A 14,757-nucleotide genomic window follows, 5' to 3' on the forward strand; every position below is an offset into this window, starting at 1 on the left:
ATGTAAACACATATTTCCAAGGCACTCCTTTATAATTATTGGGATAAAACAGGTTTGAAATCATTCCAATGTATACTATAGGACAGTAAACCAGACATATCGTTTTAAACTGGAGAGATACAAAAATATGCATTCATAAAATAGTAAGATATGAATGAACAACACAAATAAAATACGTTACATGTATTTGTTATTGGCTATGGTAGGTTACTGGTTATGTTCACATACTTATTTAATTATTAAAATGTAAACCGATCTTTTTCATATGGATGTTTAGAGTTGTACCCCCTAGATCTAGTCTCTAGTCATTCTGCTTAAAGTGCACCAGATTGAAGCATTTTACTTTAAAATGTTCAAACATTTCTTCCCGGTTTGCCTGAGAAGGCAGATATGCTTGTTTTTCTCAACAAGAACTGTTTTTAAATGGGGGGGGGGGTTTCCTTTAAAAGTTGGACTGTTGTAGCTTCAGTGGTTCTCAGGTTACAGTTACATAGCAGTGAATATAAACAGACTGATTAATGTGAATATTACTGTAAACTAACCTGTGTAAAAGTTTCTCGAAATAAATGTAATTTTTTTGGTGGAAGAAGCATGTATCATTTTTTTACCCTGCCCCTCAAAGAATCGGAATCGAGAACCGTTAAGAACCGGAACCGAAAAGTAGAATCGGAATCGGAATCAGAATCGTGGAAATTCAAACGATACCCAACCCTACCCATATGAAACAGAACTGAAACAGATTTTCTTTTTCTTTATGGATATTTTACAAATCACTCCCCTTTCAAACTGTATTCTTGTTTATTAATAACAACTTTTTTTTACTGTCATATAGTATTTCATACCTGTTTTTCATCTATTCTCTTATTTTTGTATAACTATAATGATCATATAATGATCGTTATCAGAGCCGCTCAGTCTTTCAGGAGAGAGCTCTCTAAAGCTCTCCCCCCCGCGGCCGCTTACACAGTAAATTCCAATGTTAATAAAAGCACACAGAAACTGTATACGTGTTTTGGGAGTTTGATTTATTTTAAATGAACACAAATACAAAATTAAAAATTATAATTGCACACTGAAACCATTATTTCAAAAAAAGAACTATTTCACATAAACCTCTGGTTTTTATTGGGGCTGGGGCGGTTCAACTGGGGGGGGGGGGGGGGTGCGCCATAGTCTATGGGCGTTGTACGCAATGTTAGTATAAGATAATAAGATGTACTTTGTTGATCCAAAATCGGGAAATTGTGTTATGAAATAAAAAATGTGTGGCGCCCCCGATGGGTTGATGCACCCTTAGCATTCACCTATATGGCCTATGCCAAGGGCCGGCCCTGCACGTGGTTCCAACAGGTGCTGGAAAACACTGCTTGTCTGGATGCTTTTTTAAGAGAAAACACTGAGATTATAGCTTCCCTTTGAGGTCATGTCCGTTTGCTATATACTCTATACACAGCTTGATGCTCCTCAAGTATAATGAGGAAATGGATGAATGTATCTTTTTCACATTTGTTTTGATAGCATTTATCTTCCTTGCTCATTACCATGGCGATAAAGACAACTGGCATGCCTTCAGATTGGTGCCCTCTCACTGTTGGTGTGGCTGTTTGTGCTGCTGCTGTGCTCTGCTCTAATTTGCACTGCTGCTGTTGATTTGTGTATGCTGTCAGTTCCTTTGAAGTGTGACATACTCCTCTGTGGTTCTCTCTCTGACGCTGGGCAGCTACCAGGGGCCCACTGCCCAGCCACAGGCCTCAGGGACCCAGGGCACTTCAGTCCCACAGTCACAGCCAGAGCCACACACACACACACACACACACACACACACACACACACACACACACACACACACACACACACACACACACACACACACACACACACACACACACACACACACACACACACACACACACACACACACACACACACACACACACACACACACACACACACACACACACACAACGAAGTACATTTACCCCAATGCTGTGCTTAAGTACCATTTTGAGAGACATGTACTTTACTTGATTTCAATTTGAGGTAAATGGTGTACTTTGACTCCACTACATGTATTTAATCCCTTTAGTTACTTTACAGATCTGGATGAATGATGTGAAATATAATCAAGTGTTGAATCAGACTTTAGTTCCACCTGGAGTAAATCCACAAGCTACCCTGCAGTATACAAAGTCATTCAAACTAGCTGCACCTTTACCAGCTTTGAGAACACTTTCATGATCAATCATTATAAAACATATCATATATATTATTCTGAAATGGACCAATCTGCACGACTACTTTTACTGTCGCTACTTTAAGGATATTTGTATGCTAATACTTTTGTACTTTTACTTGAGGAACATTTTGAATGCAGGACTTTTACTGTAACAGAGTATTCCTACACTTTGGTACTTCTACTTTTACTCAAGTACAACATCTGAGTGCTTTGCCACCACTGAGGACTTGTAGAGTGAAGATGTGTAGCTCTGTCCCAAAGTGCTACAGTATTATCCTGAGCTCTTCTCTCTGTGTAATGCAAGACAGGACAGCGTTTATGTACACAGGAAGTTGTCTTTGGGATCATACACTGAGTCACTCCCACCAAACACACTGAAGCTGTTGACCCAGCTGAAGGAAAGTAGAATTTATAGTTCACTAATGTTTCATAGATGTTTGACAATTAGTCAAATAGAAATGGATCCAGGTTTACCTCTTACCCCCATACATAAGCAGTCCCTGCACCAGGAATATCTGAACTCCGTCCTGATGTCACTTCCTGTCTAGATTATGTAGATCTTTCATACATAAAAAAACTGCAGGAATATGTGTCACTATTTCACAGAGATCTAGCAGTGACAACAATACAGTTAGCAAGAGGGTTTTCCAGCATGGGATATTGTAACTGCTACAACGCTGATATATCTTTGAGATATTTAGTACTCTTTAGAAGAAGTCATCTAAGCAACCTATAAATACCTGACTTTGGCCACCAGGAAGACACAAGTTAGAACTTCTGAATAATACACTGCAAGTACTAAATGAAGGGGGATTGTGTTTTAAAACTGACGAGGGTCTATCACATTTACTAAAACAAAATTGCAACACCTACAACAAACACTACAGCCTTTGCTCCTTTTACAGTGCCACCTTTATGCTGCTTGTATTCTTTGGTGATGTACAATATACAGTTTCTATAGTAAATCCACATCCTGCTGATGCAGTGCGACATGGTTTGACATGGACTCTTTCAGCCGGGTGCTTGGGTGGTACAGTTCAGGTCCCTGTGGAGTAAACAGCTTCCTCTGATCTCTGGAGCAGTGTATTTGATTAAAAGTAAGACAAAAAATGGTGGCGTGGTCAGTTGTTTATCCTTTCTCACACAGAAGTGCGACATGGGATTTTGCTGGGAGAGCTCTGTGCACCCACCACCACCCCCCCCCCCCCCTCAGCTGACCTCCCTGGCTGTGGTAATGAGGCAGAGCAGGCTTTGTACTGCTCCCAGAGGAGGAACAGCCATGACTGACTGAGAGCAAAACGCTAATACGTTGATGTGCCGACCTGCTTTTCCTGTTCACCTGTGGAGACGAGGAACACTTCTGAAGACATTTGGTAAAAATCAGAAGCAAATCTTATCTCAGACCTTTTCAAAGGTGTGAATTAAGGCCTCCTGTTTGGGTTCTGCTTGTTGGTGTTTGTCGTCACCTTCTGGTTAGAACCATCAACTGCCTTCGTAAATCTAATCTATTTTCCTAGAAGCTATCCCTGTCTTCTACCACAAAGGGGCAGCACATACACATTTTGTGCACTCTCAGCAGTATTTACATGAGGTGTTGGAACCCATCACACACAATTAAGGCTCATTCACAATATCTAAGAAGTTGTAATTCTAGCAATATCAAAGAAGAACTATTTTACAACAGTTCTTGTTAGAATGTCCTGATATGTTGATCATGTACCTCAGGCTCTGATGTTGTTTCTGTACTGGCAGCCGGTTCCAGGTATGAAAACAATGCTGCTCACTTTGTTCACATCATAACATATTTCTGCAAGTAGTTGGCCAGGCTGCTCTGAAATGTGGTATTCATGGTCTCTAGAGGATGTTTCATGAGGGATATTGGGACATTTTGATTAGTCATATTACCATGGGATTTACTGAGCTCATTGATGGTCCCATGAGGATAAACCCGTGTCATTTTGGACACACTGTAAGGTTTCGTCTTGCACCACTCCTAAGTTAACATGTCAAAAAAATGTGACAGTGCACAGAGGATATTCTGGAATTCAATAGACAGTTTCAATCAGCCTTTTGATTTTTAGTAACGCAATGACCTTTCGCATTGTGCCAAATTCACACCACAGCTTTGATTAGCCCTTATCATTGGTTCAAATATGTTGGTTTGCCTCAAGAATGTAACTCAGTGCAGCTTTTAGATGTAAGACAACATCAGAACATATGTCCGACAAAAAACAGAACGTGGACACTTTAGGTCAGTGGTTCCTAACCGGGGGTACGGGGACCCCTAAGGGTACTTGAAGGGATGCAGGGGGTAAGTAGAAAGATTAGGGATTGCAATATAAATCCCACACAAAAGACTATTTAAAATCAATTCTCATAAGCCTGGTGTCCTGCCCCCAGAACTATCAAAGCTTATGAAAGACAAGCAAGCTCAAGTGTGTCATTAAAAGCTCCAGTCTTAACAACAGTTGTTGAAACAGCTAGAAGTGAGTCTTAATATCATTTTTCACTGACAATAAGTGTTAAGGTCAAGTTTGAATGCATTTGTATTAAGGGTGAGTTATACAAGGGATTTTCATTTAAAGAGCAGTTCGGTTGAATACGATTAAAAAGGGTTTAATATAAGAACATATTTAGGCCAATCATCACAGATGAGTGAGGGGGTACTTATAGAATGGCAACCAGCTCAAGGGGTTCACGAGACAAAAAAGGTTGGGAACCACTGCTTTAGGTCACAGTGTTCAAAGGGTCTCAGACTGTGTGTCTGTGATGCTCTCTGCCAGGGTAAACACCTGAGCTGAATACACTGAACTCATACACACTCCGCCCTGTTTTCATAAGCCCTCTTTTCTCCTGCTTGTGAAAGAAGCAACATCACTTCTCACTTGTTGGTTACCCTCTTCAGCTGGAGAGCAAATACACTGTACAGCTTGCCTCCTTTTTTCTGTCTGAAGGTTGCAGTCCAGTTCTGTTCTTCATAATATTATATCATTTATCATGTTTATACCTGCACATTTTGTAAACTAGTCTAGATATATAGAAGCATTATAGATGTTGTCAATCAGAGTCCTCAGTTAATGATTTATTAATTGGACTTTGCTGGAAACATTAGATCAACATGAGGTCTGTGATAGACTGGATCGTGTAACACTTCAAAGTAAGGAAAGCCCATTGACGGTGCCTCAGAGGTGGAGAGTGCACGACCCTGAGCTCCATTTACCTCTTTGTATTTCAATGTGTTTCTCCTGCAAAAAGCCACTTTATTAGGTTAGCATTTACTGGATTATGGGAAAAAGCTAATCTATTGTTATTGGATTATTTTACTCATCTAAATGTGAAGCTCCTAAATGTGCATTTGTTAATGGCGGTAATATCAAAATGGTTTTGCTCCAACATTTTCAACCATGTACTTCTATTCATTGTTTTCCTCTGATAAATGCAATGCAGATTTTTTGTAATTGTTTAGTTCCTTCCTAAGCGTCTTTATTTATTTCATAAATAATAATTAAATGGATGTAAAGGGGTTCTACAAAATAAAGTGGAACATCTTTCATCTGTATATCCTGATGAATTAGGTGGAGCTCATAACAACTAGCATTGTTGCTAGTTACTAGCATAACAACTAGCAAAGGACTGTAGCTGGCAAGCTAACTGGTAGCAATTTAACCAGTCAGTCAAAATCGCTCTCCAAGCTAGAATGTGAGCTAGCTGCTAAAATGCTAGCAGTGGATGCCACAATGTCACCGCATTTCGTGTTATAGTCACGAAATAATGTAATCTATTCACCAACACGATTTCCCCCTTTTTTTCGTGTCACACAGAACGATTTTAAAAGCAATGTATTTCTATTGATAGTTTCGTGCCTGCAGCACGTCTTTTTGTCCGTTAGGGTCTTGGAAGACCGGAAGCTGTGTGGTTCATAAAAACATGTTCTTACTCAATATCAAGCCACGATTATTGTTTTTATTTTAAATTGTATAATGTCGGAAAATGTTTTGCCGTCCGCGAGGAAAATAAATGGGGCTTAGCCTTTCCTTCTAATTTGTTATTATTTGGTGCAGGCACGAAACATACTACCAATAGAAATACATTGCTTCTAAAATCGTGTTGGTGAACACGAATCAATAGATTACATTTTGTGACTATAACACGAAATGCCGTGAGACTGGGTTGCACAGTAGCCCATGCTACCGAGCAAGCTAGGTAGTTTGGTAACAGTCGGCTAAACTTTAGGTAAAGCTACACATTTCTCCTCAAAGTAAGTAGCCTGTAGCTATAGCAAAACCACACTGTAGCTATGGAAAGAAGCAAGCTAGTGTTGAAGTAAAGTCCACCCAACTAGAAGATCCTTTACTGCAGATCTGTCCGTTTTAGATGGATTCATTGATATTACATTTGTAGTTGTAAAAGCTGGAATGAAATGACCATAATGATTTTTGTAGAAACTCAAAAAGTGGGATAAAAATACATCTTGTGTTTGTAGACATTTTAATTGACAAGAATATTCTCTCATTTGGTGATTTGATGATAGTGGTGCAGACCATTGTCTCACATTGGTCCAAGATATCCCATAGTTCTACTGGGTTGATGGTGACTCCGAACACCATAGCATATGATTCATTATGTTACGTAGACCGTCCATGTTGTGTGCTTCAGATCAAGGGTGGTGTGTGACTGTGTGTCTCTGTGCAGAGGATGCTGGGACGTACTTCCCCAGTATGAAGAGGGACCCGGGCCGGTACCTGCAGCCCTGCTCGGACTCCGTCAAGACCTGGCTGCGCAGCATGAAGAGCGCCGGGAAGGTCCTCCTCCTCATCACCAGCTCCCACAGTGACTACTGCAGGCTGATCTGTGAACACATCCTGGGGTAAGACTGCTAACCATAACACCCCCTCAGGATTTATGACCTGAAGCCTGCTCAGTCCAAGCTGGTACTTTCTGATGTTCTCTCACCTCACCACATTCCTCACAGCTCCCTCAGAACATGTGTCAGTCATTGCTTCAGTCACGCCGTCATCATGGCACTATATGCAACACTCGCATATCTTCCAGCAGCCAAGTCTGCACATTAGGTCATTTCTGTTTATATTTCTTCTTTTGTCTGTTAAAAGTATATGCATTCTTCAAAAAAGGCTTGTTCATGATCACTCAAACATTCATTCTGAAGACTATGCTATCAGCAATGTCATATTTGGCAACTCAAAATCCAAAAATGGTTGCATGTAAGGTCACAGTGAAAATATATTAGATTAAAAAAAGAAAGGAAAACTAAAATATCAAATGCAAGTTTATTTAATTGAACATTGCTCTTTTGTGTCTTTTTGCCTCTGTTAAGTTGTGTACTGTTGTTTTAGGACAATAGTGTGTTAACTCCACACACAGTTCACATAAGTTCCTTCTTGACTTTGGCAATAGGAGTTTCACAATGTTTTCTTTATTACTTACTAGCTTATACATATAGTGGATTTTAACTTTGAAGTTAGCTAGTTTAAAGCTCCAAGAAGCTATTATGTTACTTACAGTATTAAGGGTCTCGCATTAAAATAGCTAAATTAGCTTCACGAGTCAAATCTTAGTTGGCAAGGCGTGAGATCCTTGGAGTCTGTACGCTCACCATTTCTCACCAGTGCACAATGAACACTCAGCACTTTATTTTATAATTGTAGGTGTGCAGCAGAAGGGGGTATGGTTTGCAGAGGAACACTGGCTCTGTGCTCCACTCCCTCTGTGGGCCCTGCACACTGTGGTTCATTCTGGCAGCCTAAGCCCTGTTACACACTCAATCAAGCTGCGAGAGAGCCTTGAAAACACAGAGTATGTTTTGCTGCTGCGCTCTACAAACACAAGCCCCGCTCTTTGCTAGGTGTTGTCATCCACACTGCTCCCCTGGTGGTCTGCTTGCTCACTTTAATGCTAACAGCTGATCTGTAGTCCAGCAGAGGCAGAAAGCATGTGGAGGCAAAGACGTTCTGTTTGGCAATAACTTAATTGCATAACCAGCTTGAAATACACCCTTCCTATTTCCCCTTATTGTGATGGAAACTTGTGAAGCAATGGAGACGAAACTCAGAGAGACACGGGGAGAGCAGGAACTTTGATGGCAAACACTGACGGTTTATTTGGAGCTTCGGCCGGAGAATTCACAAGACGTGCTGTGCCACGAGTTGACACAGCGGATGCCAAACCAATTCTGAAGATCTCTACCCCAGACCAGAATCCTGCACAGGTCTGATTTTCAAGACCCGCCCCCGCCCCGCTAGGCGCACATATTGCCAATTAGTTCCGCGACCCGACCCGTCGGCACAAGATCCGCAACCCGACCCGAACCTGCATATATATGAGCAGTGAAAACGTGCAATTATTAACACACGCAGTTGCATATTTGTCTCAGAAAGCGTGGGATGTTGGTTATTTTCTCCATCTAGGAACCAAAAGCCTCCCAGACGTTGGATTTCGCTCTTGAGGAAGTGTTATTGAAAATGCTGTATTCTCCGCTAGAGAGCTTCACCTCAGCCATTTCGAATATGGCGCGCTCAGCAGCAGATTGATGCGTTGCAGAGGTTATGATTATGCGCGGTCCCAGGATTTAAACATTAAACTAAATTATTATTATTTTAATATATTTATTATGCAACACCCACGACCCGACCCGCATCATCTTTGTTTTACCCAGAACCGAACCCGGAAAAAAGCGTTTGAAAAAATACCACCCGCGAATCACCTTTTTTGCGGGTCACCCGTCGGGTACCCGCGGGTACCAGACCCGATGCAGGAGTCGTGGCGCTAGGGGGTGACTACTTGGGCTCAGCCCAGGATGTTAGACTACGTACTGCGTAGCCTTCCCTGCCCAAGGGTAGGAAGAAAGTGGTGCCATGGTGGAATGAGGAATGCAGCAGGGCTATTAAAGAGCGAAATAATGCATTTAGAGAATTAAAGAAAAACATGACACAAAATAATGTTATAGAGTTTCAAAGGAAAGGGACAGCTGCTCGAAGGACAATACAATATACAAAAAAGAGAACATGGAGAGAATTGTGTTCTACCATTGGCAGAGGAGTTAAATTAGGTGATGTCTGGTCCATGTTTAAGCAGATGAGTGGGAAAAGGAAATCCATTAAAATGCCAGCTTTGGTTGATGGGGAGAGGCTGGCAGTGACAGATAAAGAGAAGGCAGATATGTTAGGAAGGACACTTGCAGCAGTACATAGTGGGGAGCATCTCAGTGATATTCATAGGCAGCAAAAACAGCAGTTACTAGCAGAGAATGAAAACGTGAAGGAGAAGAGACAGGATAATAGGTCAGCTCTGGATGTGGAGTTTACCATGTCAGAACTCAAAATAGCCTTGCAAGGTACAGGATATACAGCCCCAGGACAAGACCAGCTATGTTATGCTATGTTTAGACAGTTACCTATGGAAACTATGGAAATGGTGCTGAGTCTTTTCAATAAAATCTGGAGAGAAGGAGATATGCCAAGTGTGTGGAAAACAGCAATCGTGCTACCATTCAATAAGCCAGGGAAAGATACAGCTAACCCTAGTAACTACAGACCAATAGCTCTTACATCACACCTATGTAAATGGATGGGAAAGATCATTGTCTGTAGGCTCTCACATGTACTGGAGCAGAAAGGGCTGCTGAGTAGTTTTCAGAGCGGATTTCGTAAAGGACGGTCCACAATAGATGCGTTAGTAAGAGTGAGTAACGATGTGGAAAAAACATTGAAAATGAAAGAGATAATGGCAATAGTGTACTTTGACATTGAAAAGGCGTATGACTCTGTGTGGAGGGATGGGTTTCTGATCAAATTGAGTAGAATGGGTATTGGAGGGAGAATGTACAATTGGGTAAGGGCCTTTTGAACAGACAGGACATTTAGAGGAAAGGTTGGAGCAGATATTTCCAATTATTTTGAAATAGAAAATGGTATCCCCCAAGGGAGTGCAGTCAGTCCAATATTATTTAACATCATGATTAATGATATATTTACATGCTTAGACACATGCATACAATCGGCTCTGTACGCAGATGATGGGGCTATTTGGATGAGAGGAAGAAATGCCCCATACGTAATGGAGAATATAGCTAGAGCGATTAAAAAAGTGGAGAGGTGGTCATATAACTGGGGATTCAAAATGTCAGAAAGCAAGTCATGCTACATGGTATTTACAAACAAACACAAGATTGATGGCCAACAGCTAACACTATATGATCGTCCAATGACAAAGGTGAATGAGTTCAAATACCTAGGACTGTGGTTTGATAGCAAATACACATGGAAAATGCATATTATTCAAGTGGAAACAAAATGCTGAAAAGTATTAAAATGTATTGCGAGCTGTAGCTGGATGCAACTGGGGCGCAGACAAACAAGCATTAATAGACATTTACAGATCAATGATGAGGTCCACAATAGACTATGGTTGTATAGTGTATGGAGCAGTAGCAAAAACATCGCTTTTAAAAATAGATAGAATACAATATAAAGCATTGCGGCTATGTATTGGAGCGATAAAGTCATCCCCTATCAATGCAGTTCTGATAGAAGCAGGAGAGACACCGCTGGAGATCAGAAGAGAGAAACTTGCTCTGTCACACTGGGTCAGGCTACAAGGAGGTGGAGAGGAACATATCACAAACAGAATATTACAGGATTGCTGGGAATATACAAAATTCCAGGGGCGTGGACGAGTAAGGAGAGAACGAGGGCATCTGGAGTGGAGACCATCACGTGGAGTGGAGTGCAACCCCATTTAGCAGTGTTCCCCCATGGTTGTTCCCAGAAGCTAAAATGGATATGAGTATTGTAGAAAGGAAAAAAGAGTGGCAAATAAATGAAGTGGGAATTAAAACAAGTATGTATCTGAACGAAAAGTACTACAATTTCCTACAAATGTATACAGATGGTTCTAAGAACAAGGAAGAGTGTGTTGGAGTTGGCATATACATCCCAGACTTTAAAATATCTATTTTAAAAAGAGCATCTGATCAATTATCAGTGTATACAGCAGAAATGCTTGCTGTAATAATAGGATTGCAGTGGGTTGAAGAGGTCAGACCAGATAGGGTGGTTATATGTACAGATTCATTGTCCATATTACAAAGCAGACAATCAACAACAACTACCAGAGAAGACATTCTCATAGAACTGAATCATAGCCTGTTAAGACTGCACAGAGGCGGCATAGATCTACAGTTCTGCTGGGTGCCTGCACATGAGGGGGTGAAAGGGATAAATGAGCAAAAAGTGCACTACAAAAGCAAATAACATTACCAGTTCAACTTGGTAAAGGAGAAGGAAAAGCAATCATTAAGAAAAAAGGGATGGAGATCTGGCAGAAGAGGTGGGAGGAAGACCAGAAAGGCAAGGACTATCACAAAGTACAAAAGACAATTACAATTCATATTCATAAAGAAAGAAACAGAAGGGAGGAAATCATGATGGCTAGACTCAGAATAAATCACACGGCTTTGAATGGTACGCTGTATGTCATGGGGAAAAGTGACAGTAACAAGTGTGCGAACTGTGCAGTAAAAGAAGATGTAGAACATATCTTGTTACATTGTGACATCTATAAAGCGGAAAGAGAACAACTAAAGGCTAAAGTCTTAGAGGCAGAGAGGGAATGGAGTGTGGTTGGTATTTTGGGAACAAAGGGAGAGGGAGTAAGAGCTACCAGAAAGGCACTGTTTAAATTCTTGAGTGAAACTGGGGTAGGAAAAATAATTTAACATTAGGTCAGGAAAGAACATAGATTTGGTTTTTGTTTTATTTATTTCATGGTTTTATTGATTTATTTTAATTTAATTTTGATTAGAGCATAAGTTAAAGAGTTGGAATGATGTGATGATTCATACTCATGTACAGTAGGTGGCGGTATGCACCTTTTAAGTTGTTTGCAATCCGCCAAAAGCAAGAGAAGAAGAAGAAGAAGCCTTCCCTGCTCTGAAGAAGAAGTGATCCTTCCTAGTGCCTGACAAGTTTTAAGCTAATAGCCTATAAAGTTATGGATATTAGAAAGTTATTGTCATTGAAGCAGGCGCCACAAGCTGCAGCAGCAGCAGCAGCAGCAGCAGCAGTATCAGCAGCTGACAACAATGTCATCACCAGCAGTGAAGAAATGGATGATGTTTCAGGTTTGTTAATCTAATGGTGATATCTGCACTCTGGCTGACTGAGTAAGAAGTGAAAAAGAGTGATGTAACGTTAATGTTATAGCTCAGGGGTGGGGAACCTTTTTCCTCTTAAGTGCCATTTCAATTTTTTCAACATCCTCCGAGGGCCGTACAAATTATTGACCTCTGCTTAAAACTCACAGCCCATTCATTTGGCCTTTCTTTCATGCTGTGCAAAGAAAAAGCAACCTCTCGAGCATGCATGCACGTGCACGGTGTGGCATGACCACCAAACAGAAAGATATGGACACAAGATGTGTGCAAATGTATTTAGTTTCCTATCCATGTGGACATGATTTAAGTGGGGGGGGGGGGGGGGACCTAACCCTCTCTAGGGGGGTCCGGGGGCATACTCCCCCGGGAAGATGTTTTTTTCTTAAATGTTGAAGTTAAAAGCATCAATCTGGTGCACTTTGAGAGCAAAATGAAGAGATCTATGGATACATCTCTCAACACCCAGATGAAACAGAACTGTAAGCAGATTTACTTTTTCTTTATGGATATTTTACAAATCACTCAAAATGTATTCTTGTTTATTAATAACAACTTTTGTTTACTGTCAGGTATTTTATACCTGTTTACTTTATTCTCTTGTTTTTTGATAACTATAATGTTCATATAAAGATGTGCCTTTACCTCACTGGTTGGAGAACAAGCTTCTTATATTCGTTAGCATATAGCTAGCTAACCAGATGCTAATAACAACAAAGTTATTGACTGTATGATCAGTATGACAGATGAACAGATCGCCACTGGGCAACTGAAGACAGCCACGCAAAAACTGCAGCATGTGTACGGATTTATGGGTACTGCAATTTTTGAAGTCCCGGAGTGGCGTTCTGGTGCTCTCCGTCAGAACTGCACCCCAGTCAGACGAGACATATACCACGTGATGACACGTTAGGCTCGTGTTGTGTTCAAGGACCATGACCGTTGCCAGGAAAAACAGGCACTCGCTTGTTTAATTATTTTGCGGTCTAGATTTCTTTAATGTTTTTCTTTTTTGCGTGTGTTTATAAATTACCTCGAGGGCCATACCAAATGGTCTCGTATACGGTCCGGGGGCCGGAGGTTCCCCACCCCTGTTATAGCTAGTAAACATGGAGTAACCACACTAAGTATACCCTTATATGTTAGTATGTATACAGAACATGACTACAAATTATCCTAAGATGTAACGTTAACCCTTCATACCTCAGTCTACTGTTAAGACACTAAAATAACGTATTCCAATTTTTATTTTGTTTTCGCGCATGGAATTATACCGGCTCTCGTTTCAGTACACATAACAACGGAACCATAGCAACGGAACTGACAGGCAACCCTCTGAATCAGAGTCCGATTGGCTGTGACGGCCCGTCCACACAGCGGCATGCGTTGACGCTTCACCATTCACTTTGAATGGGATGACGTCACTTTTCGCCGAACTGCATTGTGGGAAGCGACACGGAGCATTGCTGGCGTGGCTCGCTGCAAAAGTTGAGCAATGTTCAACTTTTGAAGCCTCGGCAGAAGCGTCAGCCAATCGAATCATATGCCAGTACAAGCTCTAGCCAATCAAACCACTGCTTGTGTGTCAGGAGCGGGAGATTCATGTGATTAGTTGTTGGTCGAGTTTCAGACACGCCCGCCGGCAAGCTTCAACTCACGCCGCTGTGTGGACGGGCCGTAACTGCATCCACTCAGAGTGTCCGATTCAGAAACGTGACTCTTACACTCTTTACGTCACAAACAAAGATGGTGGATGAGAATAGATCTATAAAATGATAAGCAATGCGCCAGAATCAAGGTGAGACTATCTGCATCCTTTAAAACTCTACGCACATTCGTTTCACCGAAATAAGTAAACGACTGTATTTCAGTGAGTTAAGGCATTAGTTTGCTTCATTAAAGGGTGTTATTGAATAAGTGTTCTCCAGTGCCTTTTGTCCGCTTTAAGGTATTATTAAGGTAGGGTTAATGTTGCTCTCAAAGTGCACCAGATTGATGCTTTTAACTTCAATATTTAAAAAAACAATCTTCCCGGGGAGCATGCCCCTGGACCCCCCTAGAGGAGGCGATGACCCCCCTAAAGGATTTTCGGTCCACCCCCCACTTGTAAAAAATAGCACTTTACCCCTGCACCCCCCCCCCCCCCCCCCCCCCGTTCCCCAACAACTCCTGGGCTAAGCCCCGGATCTCCTACAATCCTGAATCCGCCACTGTGCAGGACTCTGCCCCAGACCCGTGTATTTAGCTGGTTCTGAGAGAATAATCAACTTTCTGCATAACAAGATACAACAGGCAAAGCACAATAACACCTCTATCAGCTGATGCCAACAGGCAGGAAACACTGAGAGCACAG

The 14,757-nt window shown here is 41.4% G+C and overlaps 1 protein-coding gene across 2 annotated transcripts in view; it reads left to right on the forward strand.

The window, feature by feature from the left end:
• nt5dc1 (5'-nucleotidase domain containing 1) overlaps positions 1-14,757 on the forward strand; it is a 113,259-nt gene that overhangs the window by 62,522 nt on the left and 35,980 nt on the right. For both annotated transcript variants that reach the window (XM_034204535.1, XM_034204536.1), the window contains exon 7: positions 6,929-7,103. In XM_034204535.1, the coding sequence (XP_034060426.1) occupies positions 6,929-7,103 (175 nt within the window). The remainder of the gene's footprint in view (positions 1-6,928; positions 7,104-14,757) is intronic.

Source organism: Gymnodraco acuticeps, unplaced genomic scaffold (assembly GCF_902827175.1).
Source record: "Gymnodraco acuticeps unplaced genomic scaffold, fGymAcu1.1, whole genome shotgun sequence".
Lineage (NCBI taxonomy): Eukaryota > Metazoa > Chordata > Actinopteri > Perciformes > Bathydraconidae > Gymnodraco > Gymnodraco acuticeps.